The 19747-nt window shown below is 36.3% G+C and overlaps 1 protein-coding gene across 1 annotated transcript; it reads left to right on the top strand.

The window, feature by feature from the left end:
* Positions 1–1694: 1694 nt before the first annotated feature.
* On the top strand, positions 1695–15304 carry AADACL2 (arylacetamide deacetylase like 2). Its single transcript, XM_016222586.2, has 5 exons — positions 1695–1835; positions 4807–5029; positions 7472–7541; positions 9359–9530; positions 14650–15304. Exons 1-5 carry the CDS (start codon positions 1695–1697, stop codon positions 15250–15252), a joined length of 1209 nt encoding a protein of 402 aa, XP_016078072.2. The 3' UTR covers positions 15253–15304.
* The last annotated feature ends 4443 nt before the right edge of the window (positions 15305–19747 follow it).

Here is a 19747-nt window from a genome sequence, read left to right as displayed (position 1 = left end):
TCAGGCGGTACGTCTAGTTCCTCTTGCTTAGTCCTATGCCCATTCCTTGCTTAGAAGAAAGAGCACTGTGATTCTCAATCTCACCAAAATGGCACAAATTGGGAGAGTTAATTAATTCAATGGAAAGTCAGGATGATATTAACTCAAATAGGTGAAAGGAATGAAGCTTTTTCCCACTATATTGACGTCAAGTCTTTCATTTCTTAAGCACCATTGCTAACAGGTAAGTGATAGATGAAATACCCTCAAACAGCAATTGACTGTAATAATTAAAAGACTAGTAAACATAGTCTCTTGTGGGCTATCTATATGTTAAAAGAGGAACATGGCAACTCCAAAGAACACTGAGGAGGGAGACCTACTCTGCATGTTCCCCATATATGCCTCATGGTGAACTACCATCAACCTTCAAGCCACCAAACCAAAAGTAACGTGGCATCCACTGCTCAGTGTTACCCCTCCTCCAAAAAAAGTCTGGTTACTGTTTAACTTCTTTCACTCTCCTTAGGACCCACTCAAAAAAAAAAAAAAATGCTCAAATGATCATGAGGAGTCCCTGAGAATATTAGTTTCCTGTGGCTACTGTAACCAATGACCATGGTCTTGGTGGCTTCAAACAACAGAAGTTTGCTCTCTCGTATTTCTGGATGTCAGAAGCTCACTGGAACTGAAATCAAGGTGTTTGTATCACCCTCACCTCAGTACTAATTATTTGTTACTTACTGTATAATAAAGGCATTGAAGCCATTTGGGGCTGCGCCTCATTGGAGGGCAGCCCTCCTGATCCTATAACTTTGTCTCTTTAATTCCCACAGCTCGAACTCAGGTTTGTTCATCTTTCAGGCTGGTTCCTGACAGTACTTCAATTAAAAAAAATGATTATAGGATAACAGTTGGAACATAAAAATATTGGACAAATATAGTGATGAATGTGTTTATATATAAAACAATGTTTCTGTATATGTTATCAATAATGACATCTAATTTTGAAAGTTTAAAAAAACAATAGAGCTAAACTCTTGGGTTTTACAGCATGTGATTTGCAAGGCTGTTGCCTTTGAGTGAGCTGCCAATTATTAAATTTGAGTGGACACTGTAAATTTAGATCCTATCTTGAGTTACAGCAAAGACCTGACTGAAGATGGCAAACAAGATAAGCAAAAAGTATATATATTTATTGTTATAAAATATATTATTTCATTCAACAAGGTCCCACATCCCTCTATCTTTTGGCCACCACAGCAAGTAGGGTTTATTAACATGGTTGATAATCTATGATAATTGTATTAGTCTGGATTTTGACTAAGTATCAGCTTTCTTTTTTTAACCTCTTACAAAACATTGTGACCAAACAATCACAAAATGTTACTTCATCACTCCATTCAGAGCTCTTGGTTAAGCTTGATTCAGGTATCAGTGAAACACTTGCTTTGAGCAGGTGAAGAAAACAGCGTGGGAGGTTTCAATTGCATGCTAACAATGTAAGAGTGGACTAACAAATCACATCTGTCTCAGAAGCAATGCAAATACAAGCTTCTACTGGTGTAATGTTGGACTTGAAAATTAACTTCACAGTCTGAAGACGGTCATATTACCTGAAAGGGTTTCCAGTCTACATTTGTGCTGTTCCTTCTTATTTAATATTAATAGGACTATTGTCATCTTGGCCCTGTGACGAGGCTTCAAAGAAGAATATGATGGGGTCCAAAGCCCTCTGTTTTGGGCTGTTCTGTGTTCTCTTTGCCTCTTATATTTATAGACCTCTTCCAGCCAACATTGAAGAACCCTGGAAAGTAATGGCCTTGAATGCAGCTGTTAAAACTTGTACATTTGTGGTAAGATGATCTTTTTTTTCTCCTGGATACTGGGCTGTCTTGTTAACTGAAAATCAGTACTTACGAATTTTCTATTAATTACTGATTTTAAATAACCGTTGTTTGTTTGTTGGAATAAATCTACTACATGAAATTAAGTAAGTAAAACTTGCTGCATCTGTGCACACAGAATGAGAGAGAATTCTTGTTTCCAAAGAGTCTATGTCTAAAATGTAGAGACTTCATATGTTGTGATATGCATAAAATAAGTAGTATTGTTGAGGGAAAAACTTTGAAGTTTATTTAATATTTGAATTTTCAGGGATAACCTATTTCCAGAAGTATCTCATAGTACAGAGATAAATATTATTGATATTTGTTTGTACCTGTTTTATGTTAACACAGGGCTCTTACTATTTCGATGGCTTCTATTGTCCATCCTCAATTCTAAATTGCTGGGTTTCGGAGATTGTCTGACTTGGAATATGCAGGGTAGGTTATGAGTTCAAGTGAAAATAGCTCCTTGATATGGGAGAAGTACGGTTAAAAACTAACATTTTTGAGGTTTTACAACAATATATATACCTCTGCTCATCCCCACTAGCCTTCAATTGTTTTTACCAGTTTACAGAGGAGGGAAAGGGGGCCAGAAGAGTTCATGTAGCTGGGACTTGACAACTTCAGAATTTGAACTCAGTACTGACTCATTTCAAAACGCAGACTCTCTCTGCAAAGCCAGGTGGCTCCGGGAAAGGAGCTTTGATGGCGGTAGCAATAGGAGGCTGACGGGAGAAGGCAAGGACAGGAGCGGAGGATTGGAGAAGGGAGAAATCCCGAGGGAGAGGCTGTCCCATGACCTTTGTACGGGGATGACAGTTTTCTGGAACCACATCCAGTCCCTGTCTGTGCCTCCTAAGCCCTGATCCTTGTCTCTCAAATCACTTCTAGAGGCTCACTTTCAAAACTGTCTTTTTCCAACGCTCTCACTCCTTCATTTTACAGAAAGTGAAAGAATATGTGAGTTAGCAAGTGCCTGCTCCTCAGAGAAGCTGCTGTTATCTTCCTTGACTATTTCATAGGTATTTAAAACCCAGAGTGACCGATACTGATGTTATCGTCAAAACTGCAACATGAGAACAGCCGACTTGACAATTCTACTCTTACTTTCTCAGCTACAAATTATACTTAAAGATCTACAATAAAATAACGCACTTTAGGTATTTGATATCATAGATGGGTTGCCCTTTGTTTTTTTAAAAATATTAAGAGAAGCACATATGTAATTACTTTCAAGAGTATGCTAGTCAAATGAACAGGCTTCAGCTGTTGTAGAGAAAACAATTTCATTGTTGTCAGTACTGAATTTTGTAACTCAAAGTTGTGATACTGGTAAGAAAAATTAATTTTTTAACATAGGAAAGGAAAGTAAAAATTAAAGTTCTTGGTAAAAAGGCCTTGAAAAATAAACGCATTACAATTTAATCGTATATTAAATTGAAAGATAGAGTTTAGGAGAAGAAAACATGCCTAATCCTGAAAAATTTCTTTAATTGTTCATGTAAAATTTTACCTGTAAAAGAAAATACTACTAATAAATACTTAGCAGCATTGCTCTGGGAATTAGAGCTCTTGTATGGTAGAAGGGAGCAAAACCGCCTCTAAAGGGGTAGCTTTTGTTGTTTCAAAAATACTTAAGTACCTATTCAAAACCAGGAAATAGCTGAGAAATGAGAAACAAGGCAATTTCCCAAAAATCTAGTTTTTAAAAGCTAAATGAAAATGAACCTAATTTAAACATTTACCATAAACATGCTTTAAGGGACCTTCTATATGAGTGCATTCAATTAGCATTAAAACACTCAAAAACTGGTCTTAGTGAGAAATACTTAACTAACAATAAGACAAGAGTTTCTGAATACTTACATGTGCCAGGCACTCTTCTCCAATGCATTGAAAGTCCTAAGTCATTTAAAACAGTGAAGAATTCTATTATTATTATTATTATTATTAAATTGTATTAGATAAGAAAACTGAAGTACAGAGAGAAATTTGCTTAAGGTCAGGCAGCCAGTACAGGTGATATAAGAGACTGGTGTAGAAAAACGGGTACAGATTTGGCTTTGACAGTTACTGGCTATAGTTTGTAGTTTCTGCATGTTTCCTCATCATTAAAGTATAGGGATTAGATGTTGTCTAAGGCCCTGTATTACCTTAAACTCTTTGTAATAACTGTAGTAATAAAGGCTGTTTAATGTACTATTGACCATGCATTTTTTTAAAGTTCTTCTTTTGAATAAACTATCCAGAGATATGTCACAAAGGTCCTAGAGATGCCGATCAGAAATACCAAGGAGAGATTTTTTCCAGTGATCCCAAATATGGGATTTAGGTGGTGCTGGGGGGAGGGGGGGGGGTTGGAAGGGCGATGAACAGGAATCTATTTGGAATTGAAAACCAGGACATTGGAATCATTAGTAGTGTGGTCATAAGACCACACAAAATTTTGGATTAAATAAAATTAAAAATAACAAAAAAGAAGACAGCATGCCAAAAAAAAAAAAGATGAAAGGAAGGAAGGGAGGAAGGAAGGAGGGAAGGAAGGAAGAAAGGAAGGAAGGAGGGAGGGAGGGAGGGAGGGAGGGAGGGAGGGAGGGAGGGAGGGAGGGAGGGAGGGAGGGAGGGAGAAAAAATGTTATAAGACCAGGAAATTTTTCAGATAAGAATTTACAATTAAGCAATAACTATGACAGGCATAAAAGAAAATGTCAATAAATTGCATCTTTTGAATGAGACAGTTATTAACCTAAAAAACATAATACTTGAGGTTTTCAAAGGCAATAAAGTTGTGCAATAAGAGCTATAATTGGAAATAATTTTTATAAACATTCTATTTCTGTTTATTTATTTTGCTTATGTTTTCTTTACTTTTCCCTTTATGTGCATTTGATGTTATTTAAAGATGAAAACATTTACTTTTGTCTTGTTCTTACAGGGTATGTGTTTTGAAAATATAGGTATTATGACATATGAAGAGTTTATTTCCGTGCTATTCAGGCTGGATTATACCCAACCACTTTCAGATGAATACCTTACAGTGACCGATACAACGTTTAATGACATTCCAGTGCGTCTGTACTTGCCAAAGAGAAAGTCACAGACCCCAAGACGAGCTGTGATCTACATTCATGGTGGTGCCTATTGTTTTGGCAGTTTCAGTAAGTTCATCATATGCCTAAAATGTATAATTGGCTATATGTTTGTGATATAAGAAATATTTTATATAAATATACATACTTGTGTGTGTGTGTGTGTGTGTGTACACACACTATGTATAAGTATAGCTATAAATATTAGGTATCTGAGAGCTAGAAGTAGACATGTCTGGCAAATATGTCATGGAGATTGTCATTTCCATTTTTGTTTTTTGTTTTGGGTTTTGGTAAGCATTTTCTTCTCAACTTTTTTCACTGAATGAACTTATGTTAAATGAAAGTAGGACATGAACAAGTCAGTTAGTAAAGGGACTTCTGTTATTGATCTCTAGAGATTATTATCAAAAAACTTTTCCCAGTACTTTTATGTCTTTTTCATTTCCTTGATGTTTTTAGTAAATTAGGTTTCACCTATAATTCCATTTATATTGGGCATTAGGATGGTCAGAATATTCTGCTTCCTTTTAAGATGAATTAAATACCAAGTTGGCCTCATTTGTCTCCAAAGAGAAGAATTTATTTCACTAAAGTTTTTATAAGGTCTATGAAATATCTAAGTGTTCATATTCATATTATTGGGGACTCCATAAATACAAGAGAAATGCCCACAGATAGGAAGATATCACTTTGAAATTTGAAAATAACAATTTGAAAAATACTTAGAAGTGTTCCTGATTATTAGATTGATTTCCCCTTCATTGACAAGGATAATGATTGTGATCAGTAATTTATAAAAATGTGAGAATTATTACTCAGGATATGACATTCCCACATTCTGCTCAGCTGAATTCTAGTTGTGCTTTTTCCTATGTCTGTTTTTTATGTACATGTTATTTGTTTTTAGATCTCCCAGAACTCATATAGGTAAACTATGAATGACTGAGATACTTTTTATTTTTTGACAAATCAGGACAGTCGCAACAACTATACTGTGATATTTGCAAATTTTTATTTCCTTTCTTTTTTTCCCCCTAGGCTTTCTATTTTTTTCATGGTAAAACTTGCCAAAGTTGCTTTAAGAACTAAGAAATTTTTTTAAAAAATCCTCTTGTAGACTTTTTACATACTTCTGTGCTTGTTGTTTTTCAACATTTATCTTAATGTTTTTTTGTTTCTGTCTGGGTTCTAAAAGTGCTACAAATTCAATAAATGGACATATGGAAAAAATATGAGCCGAAAAATTATATGGGCAAGCATTGTGTGCATTGGGATGGTTTGAGATACAGATTGGGAAACAAAAACTTAAGTTGACTTTTGTTATAAGGTGAGAAAAAAAAAAAGTATTGGAAAGTAAAAATAAAAACACATTTGAAATAGATCATTAAGGGACTTTAAATGTGAGGGTCAGAGGGTTCTTATGTCTTGCACATTTTGATCTTCACCTGTACATTGCCTTTTCTCACAAACTATCAATTCCATCTTTAATGAAAACATTATTTTTTCCTACCTAAAAGATTAGGTGACTTGTTGTTGTTTTTTATATTAAGGTTATTATACACCCAGTATTGAATTTGAAGTTTTTACTCATGTGCAACAGACACCTTAGAAAAGTTTATAATTTTCTCACAAATTTCTAGAACCTTGTGATAAAGTAATAGCAGGTGTCACAGATTTACCGAAGTGCTGTGGCCAGGGCACAAATGCACTGGAAAATTGGATTTGGGTGTGTGTGTGTGTGGGGGGGTGGCGATGGCTTGTGTGTCAAGCATGCCAAAATAGATATGTACATCTAAGTCTACACACTGACTTGCCAGAGGTTCTGTCAAAATCTAGTAGTTTTTTCTTAGACTATCTTCAATGCCAAAGTTATTGGGCCATTTCACAATGTGGTCTATTTGGAAAAAATGAAGGTTTTAAGGAACCACATTATTGAGTGTTGCAGTTTTAGGCAGCCAATGCATCTATTACTTTGTTGTTTCTCTTAGTTCTAAGCCAAATGAAAGCTTATACACAGAATTCAGGTAAATAAAAGTCAAAACATAATCATTATTTCTAGTGAAGTTTGGACAACGTGTGTTCAGGTGTTGCTGAGTCAGAGATATTAACCCACCTGTAGTGGCCTTGCTGACCAACCACAGGCCGCCTCCCTATGAAACTGGCTGCCTGGAGAAGCAGAGCACCAGGCCACAGAGGGTTCTTGGAAGGATCCTTGTGTGCAGACAGCAGAAGACAAGAGAAAATTAGGATGAGCTGAGCCTAGTTTCAGCTCCCCAGAGCACCAATGAGCCATGATTTTTTTCACCCCTGGGGAGAGCGACTGAAGAAACACTCCTGTAGACTGTATCTTGCTGACTCAGGTCCCTCTGCATAAAAAACAGGGTGGGGGAAAAAGGTTCCTTATATTACTCAAGTCACATTTCTCTCCAAGTTCATAGCTATAATTTTTCTGTGTATGTGTTTTTTTTAATTACAGGGAGTACTTTGACATTTATTTCTTCATTTCAGAGCAGAGAGGTTTTGACTTCCTTAACAGATGGACGGCCAACAAACTTGATGCCGTTGTCGTGGGAGTGGAGTAAGAGAATACTTTTATTTGACTATTATGATTTTTGCTTTCACAAAGTAGAGGTTAGATTTCCTAAGCAAGTCAGTTATGCCTCAAATATAATATTTAAAAGCTGATATATTTTATTTGCCACCATTACAACATAGAACAGTCTTCAAAGGGGTCCAATACTCATTACTCCTCTGTGATGTGGGAATCTCTGAGTGACACCCCAGGGTGTGTATTTTTGAAAACATTATTGCTCTAGATTTACAAACTCAGCTTGTATAAGGCCCCACTTGTGGGCCAAGAAATATGGCTAGACAAGAGGACCTAAATAAACAAGTACATATTGGGAATGTTAGGTTGTATTTGAGCTGATGTGTTTTATTTCAGAATAACTCTTCTTTGAGGTAATGTAGAAAGTAAAGGTTGAGATCGGCTGAGAATTTTAACCACTCTCTGGAAGTGATCTTACATCATGGATTTTACTAGACATATAAGAATGTCTTAGGCCAGTTCAGTATTTTCTTACACTAGTATAGCCTGGATTTCTGAAGCCCACATCCCCAGAAGGAATTTTTTCTGCTGCTTCTTCCCTAGTAACAAAAATATAGAGACTTCTAACCCAATAGTTCTTTCAGGACATTGTGACATCGTTTTTCATTTACTTGTTTGTTTGTTTTTTGTTAGGAAACTATGGAAATTTAGAGGGCAACTAAAGTAAAATTTAATCAACTAAAGCATGATCGCCATTGTTGTTACGGTTACTTACAGTATCTAGAACTTCCTGTTTTCAGGAATATTTCTAATTTATAATATTATGACATCTCTTTCTTACCTCCATAGCTTTTAATGTTACCTAAATCTTGTCATTTCAAATCTGTTTTAATATATTTGTGGTTGGCATATATATTCTATATTCTGTCAAATTGTTATGATTTGTGTTATACTTTGCCCTAAAAAAATCTAAATCTACTGCATTTAAAGTAATAGAAACCAATATCTTTTGGGTACATAATTATGTTTAATTATACTTTACTAAGGATTTTCTAAATATAGTTTATAATAAATATTTAAGGATCATTTCACCAATGTTGAATATTAAGTGCAGATATAGACAAACTTTAACAATCTGAAGTACAAAAAAAAAGTTAGCTCTGAGAACAGGCTAATAGAGGTGTCTTTCTGTTTTTACAGGGCCACATGTATGGAGGGAAATCTATTTGTATCTATTAAAAGAATTGTGTGGTAGTGTGCCTTCAAATGAATTTACCAGAAACTAGCAAGATTTTTAGCATATTTAAATGTTAGTTATATTTCAAAATTGTTATCTAGAATCAACTCTGGGCATTATCCATGATGAGGTATGTGCATTACCAGTGTGTGAAGAATTTTTATTTAAATAACCATGAAAAAAATAGGGCACTTACCTAGAATATGCTCTCAGATCTTCTACCTTCAAACATTGATGGTACTTTTTCAATAATGTTTTTTAATGTTTGGATCGCCAATTACACTGAGAATATGAGATATAGAGTATCTTCAATCCAAAATGTTCTTGGGCAAAAAGTTATGCTTACAATATCAGAGAGTTCATGGCACTTCTCTTACTCCTCACATGCAATGCTATCCACAGACCTTAGATATGATGTTAAAAACCTTTATATAAATTTTTATTTTTTCACATAATAAAGTTAGTAGAAAACTCAGATTTGATTTTTGGAAGATTAGACAATAAAACTTGGTGTTAGATTGCATTAATTTGGTACTTGAAAGCTACATAGACAGATACAACCATAACACTACTGTTTTAAACTGTTTAAATAATTTTTTCTTTTTTAAAGCTATAGACTAGCTCCCCAACACCGCTTTCCTGCTCAGTTTGAAGATGGCATCACTGCAGTCAAGTTTTTTCTTCAAGATAAAATACTTACAAAATATGGAGTGGATCCCAACAGAATCTGTATTTCAGGAGACAGTTCTGGGGGCTTGATAGCAGCAGCTGTGACTCAACAGGTACATTACATTAGTCTTTAGGTTGGAAAATAGAGATCAAAGATCATTTGTCCCCCTCTTACAGACACCTAGTTCTTGCAGAATCATTTATTGAAAAGATCCTTTCTCATTGGATTCCAGTAATGCTTGATTTTAAAACCAATTGACCAAATAATATGATGATCTCTTTTTGAATTCGCTCTTCTGCTCTATGTATCTATCCTTATGCCAATACTATGCTGACCTCAGCCTTGTTCTTTTTTCTAAATTGTTTCTAATATTCCATATTTTTCCATCAAAATATTAGGATAACTTGTCAATTTCTACAAAGAAAAGTCTAATTGGATTTTGATTGGTATTGCATTGAATCTATAGATTTGGAGAGGATCAACATCTTACTAATGAGACTTCCAATTAATGCACACGATGCATCTCATGTTTTATTTATATTCTCTTCAATTCCTTCAGCAATATTTTCTTTTCAGTGTAGAAGTCTTGCAAATATTTCCTCATATTTATTCCTGAGTTACTTTGGAAATTTTCATTTAAAATAATACTTTCCAAATGTTTATTGGTAGTATATAGAAATACATTTGATTTTTAAATTAACTTTTATAATTATATTCTTGAAAAATTTACCTATAAATTCTAGTAGTTTTTGTGTGTTTTTTACAATTCCTGTGGTTTTCTACAAAATCATATCGTCTGCAACTAGAGAGAGTTTTAATTCTTCTTTTCCAATTTTTATACTTTTTTTTTTTTGATTAGTGCACTGGTGAGGGCTTCCAGTACAATATTAAATATAATTGTCTTGCTCTGCATCTTAGGAGGAAATCATTCAATATTTCACCAATAAATATAATGTTAACTGAAGGTTTTCTATAGTTGCTTTTGTCAGATTGAGGAATCCCTTATCTTCCTTGTTTACTGATAGTTTTTGCATATATGGATATTGAATTTGCTAATTGTTTTTAAGGCATCTATTCAGATGACCATGTGATTTCTCACTTTTATTTTTTTTAATATGATAAATTATGTCAGTTGACTTTCAAGATGTTACATTATGCTTGCCTTCCAGGTATGAGCCTCATTTGGTCACGATAAATAAAAAGTTTATATATTGATGGTTTCCATTTGCTAAAATTAAAAATGTAGTGTTTTGTGAGGGATTAATTTCTATTTTTAAAAAATGCCTTTGTCAGATATTGATATAAGGTTTATACAGCCCTCATTAAATCATTTGGGAAGCATTTCAATTCTTTTCCTTAATTTATTTTCTCTTAAATATGAAAATAAATTTTCCATGCTTGGAGAACTTAGAAGATTACACATATACACAGAGAGACATACATATTTATATTTTTATATATACTATACACTTGTGAATATATAGAGAGTGTCCCAAAAAATGTATACACACACTTTGAATAATTATAAAGGCAGTGTTTATTAAAATACATTTTAAAAATTGAGCTATCAGCTGTTAAAGTGTGTATACATTTTGGGGGGACACCCTGTATACACATATGCATATGTACTTGTGCCTACTTGTATACACTAATCTGTAACACCACATACACGTATAAAGCGCTAGTGTGGAGCTATTATGCTTTGACTGTGCACCCTGGGCCTCCTTTTAACCCAAGATGCTCCACTTTAATGCCCTTTGTGTTTAGAGTACTATATAAAGTTTTTCAGGGGGAAAAAGGAAGTTTGCAAACCATTCGACTTGTTGATTCCTGAGGCCTCTTGCAACCTGAACTAATCTGCTGTGTATTTGAAACAATATGTATGTCATTTATTTGAAGGATGTTACTGGCATGGGGTAGGAAAGTGTGATGGGAAAAGAAACTTGGAAGCTGTACCCTATAGGAGCTGCTATGCCAAATCATACAGCAACCTGATCTTGATTTTTATCTAAAACTGGTTTTGTGAATTAGAGATCCTGAAAACTGTCCAAGAATTACCCAATAATGAGTAAGCAGCAACTTGCCACATGTGTAATTTCTACATGTACAATGTAATGTTTGTTTGGCTTTGGAAGTAAATAAAGCTTTTGAAATGGTGACTAGATATAGCCATAGACATTTATGAAGATATAAAGACCCACCTCATAGCTTTCCAGCAGGAAAATCTTTCTCCTTCTGGGGCCCCCTATGATGCAATTATTGATATATTTGATATTGTCGCAGTGGTCCCTTAAACTATCCTCTTTTTTTATTCTTCCTTTTGTTGTTGTTCCAGCTGGGAGTTTTTCGCTACCTTGTCTTCCAGATTACTGAGTCAGTTCTCCACTCCACCTAATTGCTGTTGATTCCCTCTGATGTGTTCTTGATTTCAGTTTTTGATAATTCAGTTCTGATTGGTTCTTTTTTCTGTCTACTATTTTTGTGTGACTTTTCACTTTGTTAAAGTTCTCACTGAGCTCATGAACTACTTTCTCAATTTTACTGAACATCTTTATAACCAGTGTTTCATACTCTGTATCTAGCAGATTGTTTGTCTCTATTTTGTTTAGTTTTTTCCTAAAGTTTTGTCCCATTCTTTTATTTTGGGCATGTTTCTTTGTCTCCTCATTTTGGCTGACTCCCTGTCTTTATTTCTGTGTATTAGGTGGATCTATTATATGCCCCAGTATTGACAGAGTGGCCTTACATAGAAGATGTCCTGTGGACCTCAGAAGTTTCCCAGGTCACCTGAGTTGGGTGTTCCAGGGGTGTCCCCTGTGTGTGTTCCCTCCTGTTGTACTTAGACCTTGATTGCTTCTGGCACATTAGTGGATAGGTCTAACCCTCCTTCTGACTGACTGTGAGGACTGGCCATAACTACAATAGAGAAATTATTGTGCCAGGCCTGATCCCATGGAACGAGATTCACTTTAGCAGGGGCTCTGGTGCCAGTCGAGTCTGCTCTTTTATTGTGTCAATTGTGAAGTTTATTGAATGGAGCTCTGACACAGTCTGAAGCCTGCCCCTGGGTTTGCTGTGTCTAAAACCTCGTAGGAGGAGCTCTGGTGTAAGCCAAGGCCAACCACTGCTTATTTATGGCTTGGGGGTGCTTGGTAGGAGCCACAAAATGACCTATGGTTGGTTGCCACTTGGGCTAAACTTGGACATGCTTGGGAGGGGCTATGCTGCAAACTGAGGTCAGTTTTCACTTGAGCTGGACTTGAGACCCTTTGGTGGGTTCAATGATACAATCTGAAGCCAGTTGTCATTGGTGCTGTGTTTGAGGCTGCTTAGCTGGAGCTATGTTACAGGCCACTTACGCCTGGTTTGGGAGTGACAATGCAAATTGAGACTGATTGTCACTTGTATTAAGCTTGTGGCCACTTGACAGTAGCTACAATTTAAGTCAAGGCCTGTCGCTGCTTGTGTGGGGTTTTGGGACCTTTGAGAGAGTCTGTAGCATGAGCCAAGAGCAGCTACTTGCATGGAATTTGTGGCCTTTTGAAAAAGTCTGCAGTACAAGGCTAGGGGATCTACCGCTCATGTGGAGTTTGCAGTCCTCTGAGGGTGTCAACAGCATGAGCCAAGGCAAGCCACTCCTAAGGAGGAACTTCTGGAAGAGGCTCGGCCAGGCAAGGGAATTTATTTGGGTGGGTCTCAGGGGGTCACCAGTGTGGGGTGAACTGTGTTTGCTAGGTTCATAGAGAGCTTGCACTGGGCACCCTCCTGCACTGGGCCATCTGCTGGGAGGGGAGCTCTACAAAGGAACAGTACCTGCCAGAGGGTCTGTCCTTGGAGAGAAGGCCCCGATCTCTGTCCCCTCCGCCCTCACCCCGAGGTTAGTCCGCTTCTTTCTTTCTCATATGTTCTCACTTTTTGAGCTGCTGCCTCTGCGCTGGAACAAAGAGTGAATGTTTTTGTACTGGCCCTTTAAGAGCAGCATGTCTTAGTCTGCACACAGGCTTTTGTCTGTCTGGAATGCAATCCCCACTGGTTTTCACAGCCAGATGTCATGGGGACTCCTCCTCCCAGCACTGAGCTTGGGAGCCCAGACTGGGGCTGGGACCGAGATATCCCTCCTGTGTCTTACTTATTACACTTGGCCACGGGACCTGCCCTGTCTGCATTTCGATCCCTCCTACCTGTGTTGATGTGACTTCTTTACAGCATTAGTTATAGGAATCCTGTTCAGCTGGTCTTCAGGAGGTTCTCAGTGAGGATTGTTCTATAGTTTAGCTGTAATTTTGATGTGATTGTGGGAGGAAGCAATCTCAGAGTTTACCTACTCCCCTACTTGCCATCTTGACTGGAAGGTTTATTTTCAATCAAGAATTTTTACAAAGCTGTATCTCTCTCAATTTCCCCCAAGAATATAGTATTTAGTTTTTTTCCCATTGGTGATTTTTGACAAAAACATTATATATATAATTTTTTTAAATTTTTTGTTTCTTTCCCTCTTGCCTACTCTACTGAACTCATTTTGTGCACTAACTCAATTGATAATAAGGCACCCAATTTGCTAGAGCGAATTTAGCAAAAGATTGTGCTATTATTGTGGTCACGAGGCCAGGTTGCTGCTACTTCTGTCGTTGCCTCAGATTGAGAAGCTCCCTGTTGTTGCTGCTCCCAGCCTTTCAGATCACTCTTAGGTATAGTCAATAGGGCCTAAAATCCTGCCATATGTCTTAATCTTTTTTAATTGAGACATAATTGTCATATAACATTATATTAGTTTCCGGTGTGTAACATAATGATTCCATATATGTATATATTGTGGAATGATCACCATAATAAGTTTAGTTAACTCCCTATCACCTCACATAGTTACAGGGTTTTTTTTATGTGATGAGAACTTCTAAGATTTACTATTTTAGCAACTTCAAATATACAATAATATCATTACCTATAGTTACCATGCTGTACATTCTATCCCTAGAACTTACATATCTTCTAACTAGGAGTTTGTATCTCTTTATCTCATTAAAACCACCTAAATTTTCAAAACTTCACTGTTAAAATGAGATTGACATTTTTCATGCCACTGAAAGACATAAATATTGTGAAAATAATTATAATATCACATCAATGTGTGTAGATTTGCTTATCTCAAGATACTTAAACTATTAAAATTAAATTTCCTCTTCCTGATGTTTTGGAAGTATTTGCCTTACAAGATATTATATTTTTTTCAGGTGCAGAATGATCTTGAAGTAAAACATAAAATCAAGGCACAAGCTTTACTTTACCCTCACTTACAGTTAATTGATACTGATTTGCCATCTCACAGAGAAAATGAGCATGGTATAGTTCTGACAAGAGACATAGGCATAAAACTCGTGAGTGCATATCTCACTGAGGATAAAACGTTTCCCCAGGCACTGAAAAGAAACCAACATATGCCTCTGGAATCAAGACATTTGTTTAAGTTTGTTAACTGGAGTACTCTTTTACCCAAGAAGTATAGAAAGGACCATGTTTATACCGAACCAGTTCTTGGAAGAACTAATTATTCATTGCCAGGACTTCTGGATATCAGAATGTCACCCTTGTTGGCCAATGATTCCCAGTTATGGAATTTGCCATCAACCTATATTCTTACCTGCCAATATGATATCCTGAGAGATGATGGACTTCTATATGTTTCAAGACTTCAAAATGCTGGAGTTCAAGTTGCTCATGAACATATTGAGAATGGATTCCATGGAGCTTTATCATTTATGACATCACCTCTGTATTTACATCTAGGTCTCAGGATAAGAGATATGTATATTAGTTGGCTGGATAAGAATTTATAAGTATATATAAACTATATATGGCATCACTTAGTTGACTGTAATTTGTGATATTTTGCAGTGTAGTGCAAAAAAATAATGTCATTTGTGTTGTCTAAATCTAGATTTGAATCAGTTATAATAATTATTGCATATTCTTGAACTAGTAATATTTTTGACTCACAAAACCTGCCTATGTAAAATGTATGTAATCCTGTCTATTTTCCCATTACTTGTAGTTATAATTGTGTTGTTCCTAATAAAGACCAATGCTTATTAAAGTTTAGAAATATGAATAATACTGGCAAGTTAGAGAAGACAACCTCCAGATAGGCACTGAAATTGCAGCAGTAAGCAGGAAGAAAAATAATGTGGGGGGAAAAAATTGCAAGGTAATTGGATTAGTTTCATATGGTTGTTATAACACATTGCTACAAATTTTATGTCTTAAAACAACAGTAGTGTATTCTCTTAGAGTCCCTGGGCCTGAAGTTCAATATTAGTATCACTGGATCAAAATTAAGGTACTGGCAAGAGACACACTCACTCTGGAGGTTCTAGATGGCTGAGCCCCTTGCCTCTTTCATCCGGTGGCTGCTAGCACTCCTTGCTGTAGCCAGGTCACCTTAATCTCAAAGGCCAGCATCTTCACATCTCTCTCTGCTCCCTCTTCACATGGCCTTCTCCTCTGCCTTCTCTCAGAAAGAGACATGTGTTTGCATTCAGGGTCTATCCAAATAACTCAGAATAATTTCCCCATCTTGGGATTCTTTTTTTTAAAAATTATCTTTATTGCTGGAAGTATTACAGATGTCCCCCTTTTTCCCCCATTGTTCCCTTCCACCCCCACCCCACCCCCAAGCCTTCACCACACTAGTGTCTGTGTCCATGGGTTATGCATAGATGCATATAAGTTCTTCAGTTAATCTCACCCCACCCACCCACCCACCCTCTTACCCCCTATTTATCCTTATATTACCTTATAAAGTAATATTCACAGGGATTAGGATTAAGATATTTTGGGGAAGCCCTCTTTTTATATTTTCAGTCAAGTTTTATTTTTTTATAAAGCAACAGATCAACATTATAATTTAATTTAATCAAAATATGCTTTTGACAATCTGAGTATGTCCATCTGAGTATGCAGTAAAATGGTTTTCTATGGACACCCTCAAATGTATATCATCTCAAAATACCCTAAATAGTAAATCAGTTCTGCAAGCCTTTTGTTGAGTGGAATCATGTACTAAAACTGAAGATTTATTGCTGGGGGGGAAAAAATGTGTAGAGCAGTATGAATCTTAGATATTAAGCATAATCAGTTAGAATCAAGTTAAGAATAAAAATGTGGCTAGAAATGTGTGTGGTTTGTGTGTGTTTGTGTGTGTGTGTGTACCTGTAAGTGGGGTAAGGGGTGAAGGGTAAAAATCTACAAGCCAGTTGACCCAAGAGCAACTGAGATATCTAACTCATTCAGTTGAGACCAGACGTTATATCATAACTCCCTTTTTCAGAAGGCAATTAAAAATGACAATTTCAACAGCCCATAAAACACATACTATTTTTTAATGTAGAAAGAAATTAACTATGTGCAAAATGCTATTTTTATTCAACTTAACTTCAGCACCCAAAAGATAAAAAAAGCATCCATGATTCTCACAAATTAAAACAAAATGAATGGCATTGAAATCAGTTGTTTTTCCACACTGAGGTTTATAAAAGCTATACAGAAATTTGATACTATAACAAATTATATTGTCATAGTTCTGATTTAATTTCCTTTTTACTTTCTTAAAATATATTTTTTTAAGTTATAAAAATGCGGTATTTTTTGTGTGATACTGAATCTGATTCTAGTTCTTTGTCATCAATTAGGATACTGGCTACCGGTATAAATAAAAACCTCTTGTGCAGATAAAGCCAAAATATTGAGATACCAGCGCTTGGAGATACAGGAAGGTTTATTTGATTTAGCCAAAGTGAGAGGAAGAGAGAGAGCAAGATTTCTCAGACCAGCTCTCTCAAAAAGCAAAGGTAGGAAGTTTTTCTGCAGTTAGGGAGCAGGGGAGGGGGAGCTCCATGGAACTGAGAGAGGCCTGTGTTTCTTTAGTGACAGACAACACTTTCTCCTATCAGACTCCTGGGTGTCAGCCGCTGGCGCAGCTACCTGGAAGACATTCTTTCCTTCAGCAAAACAAACTCATAAATTTTCCTGAGACCCTGAACTTACCTCCTCCTGCTTGACGAAGAGACACCACTCAGCAACTTACGACTACATTTGTGAGAACAAAGTTGAGCGGGAAGAGAGGTTTAATATGTGAACAAAGGCCTAATTAAGAATTAAGTTATTTAGCTCTAGCTGCCAAAAGTACCAGGGGCATTAAAATCCCAGAGGTTCAGCTAAATGCCTTGGTGAGTGATTAATGACCCTATGGCCAGGCCAGTTCACAGAGGTGTGCTCCAAGCCTCTGCAGAAACCATCACCGACCCTGCAGGAAGATCATCTGGATACACCTTCGTTGGCTACCACCTCCAACAGGAAGTCCTCTCTCCTTTACAGCCACTTGTATTCACTACCCCTAAAGCACATCTAAAAATACCCAAACCAAGGAGGTGGCTGAGTCCACCTTGCAATATGCAAATTTATTCATGGCACTTTAATTCAAAAGTAAATTTGTGGTTTTGCTTCATCTGAAACCACATTCTGTTCAGTAATTTTCCTCAAAACTTGCCCCAGATAAAGCAGTTTTCAGACTCAGGTGCTGAGCTACTGTATCACTTCAAAAAGGCGTTCTTTGACGTAGTCTTTCTTAGTAGTTTTTGTTTTTTGTTTTTTTTCCTCACATAAGTTGTCACAAGTTAGGAAATTCATGGCAGTGTCAAAAGTATATGATTTTATATTCCATCACCTTTGGGGCTATTTATTATTCTACCCTTTTCCATCAATGTGAATATTTGTGCATGAATTCTGTCATGCAATGTGTAAGATATTTGCATAGAGATGGAAGGGAAATATGTTTCAGTGTTGGTTAATCTGGTTTGGTTTTTCCCAGGTATTCTCATGCTAGTTTCATATCTTTTATTTTTAACTTCAGGGACATCTTCTTGAATTACGGTTTTTAGTAATTGTTCCCTTCCCTTGCTTTAGTTTTTTCTTTTATGGGAAACTTCATCATATCTGTGTTTGATGTTCATTCCCTGTGTTCATTATTTGTTGATTTTAAAATTCATTTTAATCTTGTTTCTAACCTTCTCTTCACATTCCCTTTTTTACAATTACGTACTATAAAGCTTATTATATTTGTTGTACAATGCTATGCATTTTGAAAAATGCATACGATCATGTAAGTTCCTCCACAACGAAGGCTCCATCACCTGAAAACACAGCCTCCTCCTTCCCCTAGCCCCTGGCAACTACTGATGTTTTCTGTGTCTATGAATTTAACTTTTCTAGATTATCATAGAAATGAAATTATGTAGTGTGTAGCCATTAAACTCCTTTTTATTTTAGACTTTTTCCTGGTTTTTAGGATATATTTTCCCTATGATATTATCTGTACTCTTTGGTCTCTGTTATGTCCATTCTGGTCTAGTCTTCATTTTTGAAAAGGTGTTTTGTTTTGTTTTCTGGATTATTTCTTGGCTATTACTAATTAATTTTCAAGCCTTATATTTTGGTTTATGTTGCTCTTTCACGTTGTAAATCATTTTCTTAATAGCTTTGGGTAATTTTAAAGCATTTAAAATTATAGTTTTCTTCTGCTTTGTGGGCAAGATTTTCTGTTATTCTTTCATTGCCTGTGGAGAGGTGATTGTTTCTTATTGTGCTTGCTCTTATATTAATTCTCAGTGACATTAATGTCAGTCACTTTCTGATGCTCATTTTCATGAAATTCATTATCTTTTAGAAGTTTTTGCATATTTCCTAACTTTTGGCTCTCAAGCTCCCTCGTCTGTCGTTGTGAAGTATTATATTTTGTATTGGCCAGGGAATCTGCATCATCTCTTCCCCTGTTCTGCTCAATTTGGAGTCTTTTCCCAGCAGTTTCTTCTTAGTGGGGAGCTCTGATTAGGAGAGGTTTTGATTGGTTACTGTTAAGGGGTAGTAGGGCCCAGACTGTCCCATCACTGCAGATGGAACTGCTTATAGCTTGTACCCACTAATAGGATGCTTAAATCCCTGCCAGTTTCAGCTGATTTCCAGTTAGTTCCCAGGACTTTGGGTGAATGCCTGTGGGTAAGATCTTCTCTGTTGCCTCCCTTGGCTTCCTCCCACACAGATGCTGATGCTGCACAGGCCTTGAGCTGCTGGTGGCTTGTTCCCCCTGTTCTTCCTCGGGGGTTCCCTCAGTACTTTACATTTTAGCTTATACTTTGTTTCCTATTATGTTGTCCATTGTTTTTTGGTTTTATCATCCAAGTTTGTCTGTGGGTTCTCATGGGGAGGTTGAAGGATTTGTAAAAGCCAAAGACTCATGGTGAGTGATTTAACACACGTCTTTCAGTAACTGATAGAATA

This window comes from Miniopterus natalensis, chromosome 6, assembly GCF_054644295.1.
Source record: "Miniopterus natalensis isolate mMinNat1 chromosome 6, mMinNat1.hap1, whole genome shotgun sequence".
Classification (NCBI taxonomy): domain Eukaryota; kingdom Metazoa; phylum Chordata; class Mammalia; order Chiroptera; family Miniopteridae; genus Miniopterus; species Miniopterus natalensis.
This window is presented reverse-complemented; position numbering and strand designations above follow the sequence as displayed.

Excerpts from the sequence above, each read along its gene's own strand:
- AADACL2 (XM_016222586.2), top strand. The coding sequence starts at position 1,695 with ATGATGGGGTCCAAAGCCCTCTGTTTTGGGCTGTTCTGTGTTCTCTTT. Across the intron at positions 7,542-9,358 it reads GCCGTTGTCGTGGGAGTGGA|CTATAGACTAGCTCCCCAAC; the intron begins GTAAGAGAATAC and ends TCTTTTTTAAAG. Across the intron at positions 9,531-14,649 it reads CAGCAGCTGTGACTCAACAG|GTGCAGAATGATCTTGAAGT; the intron begins GTACATTACATT and ends TATTTTTTTCAG.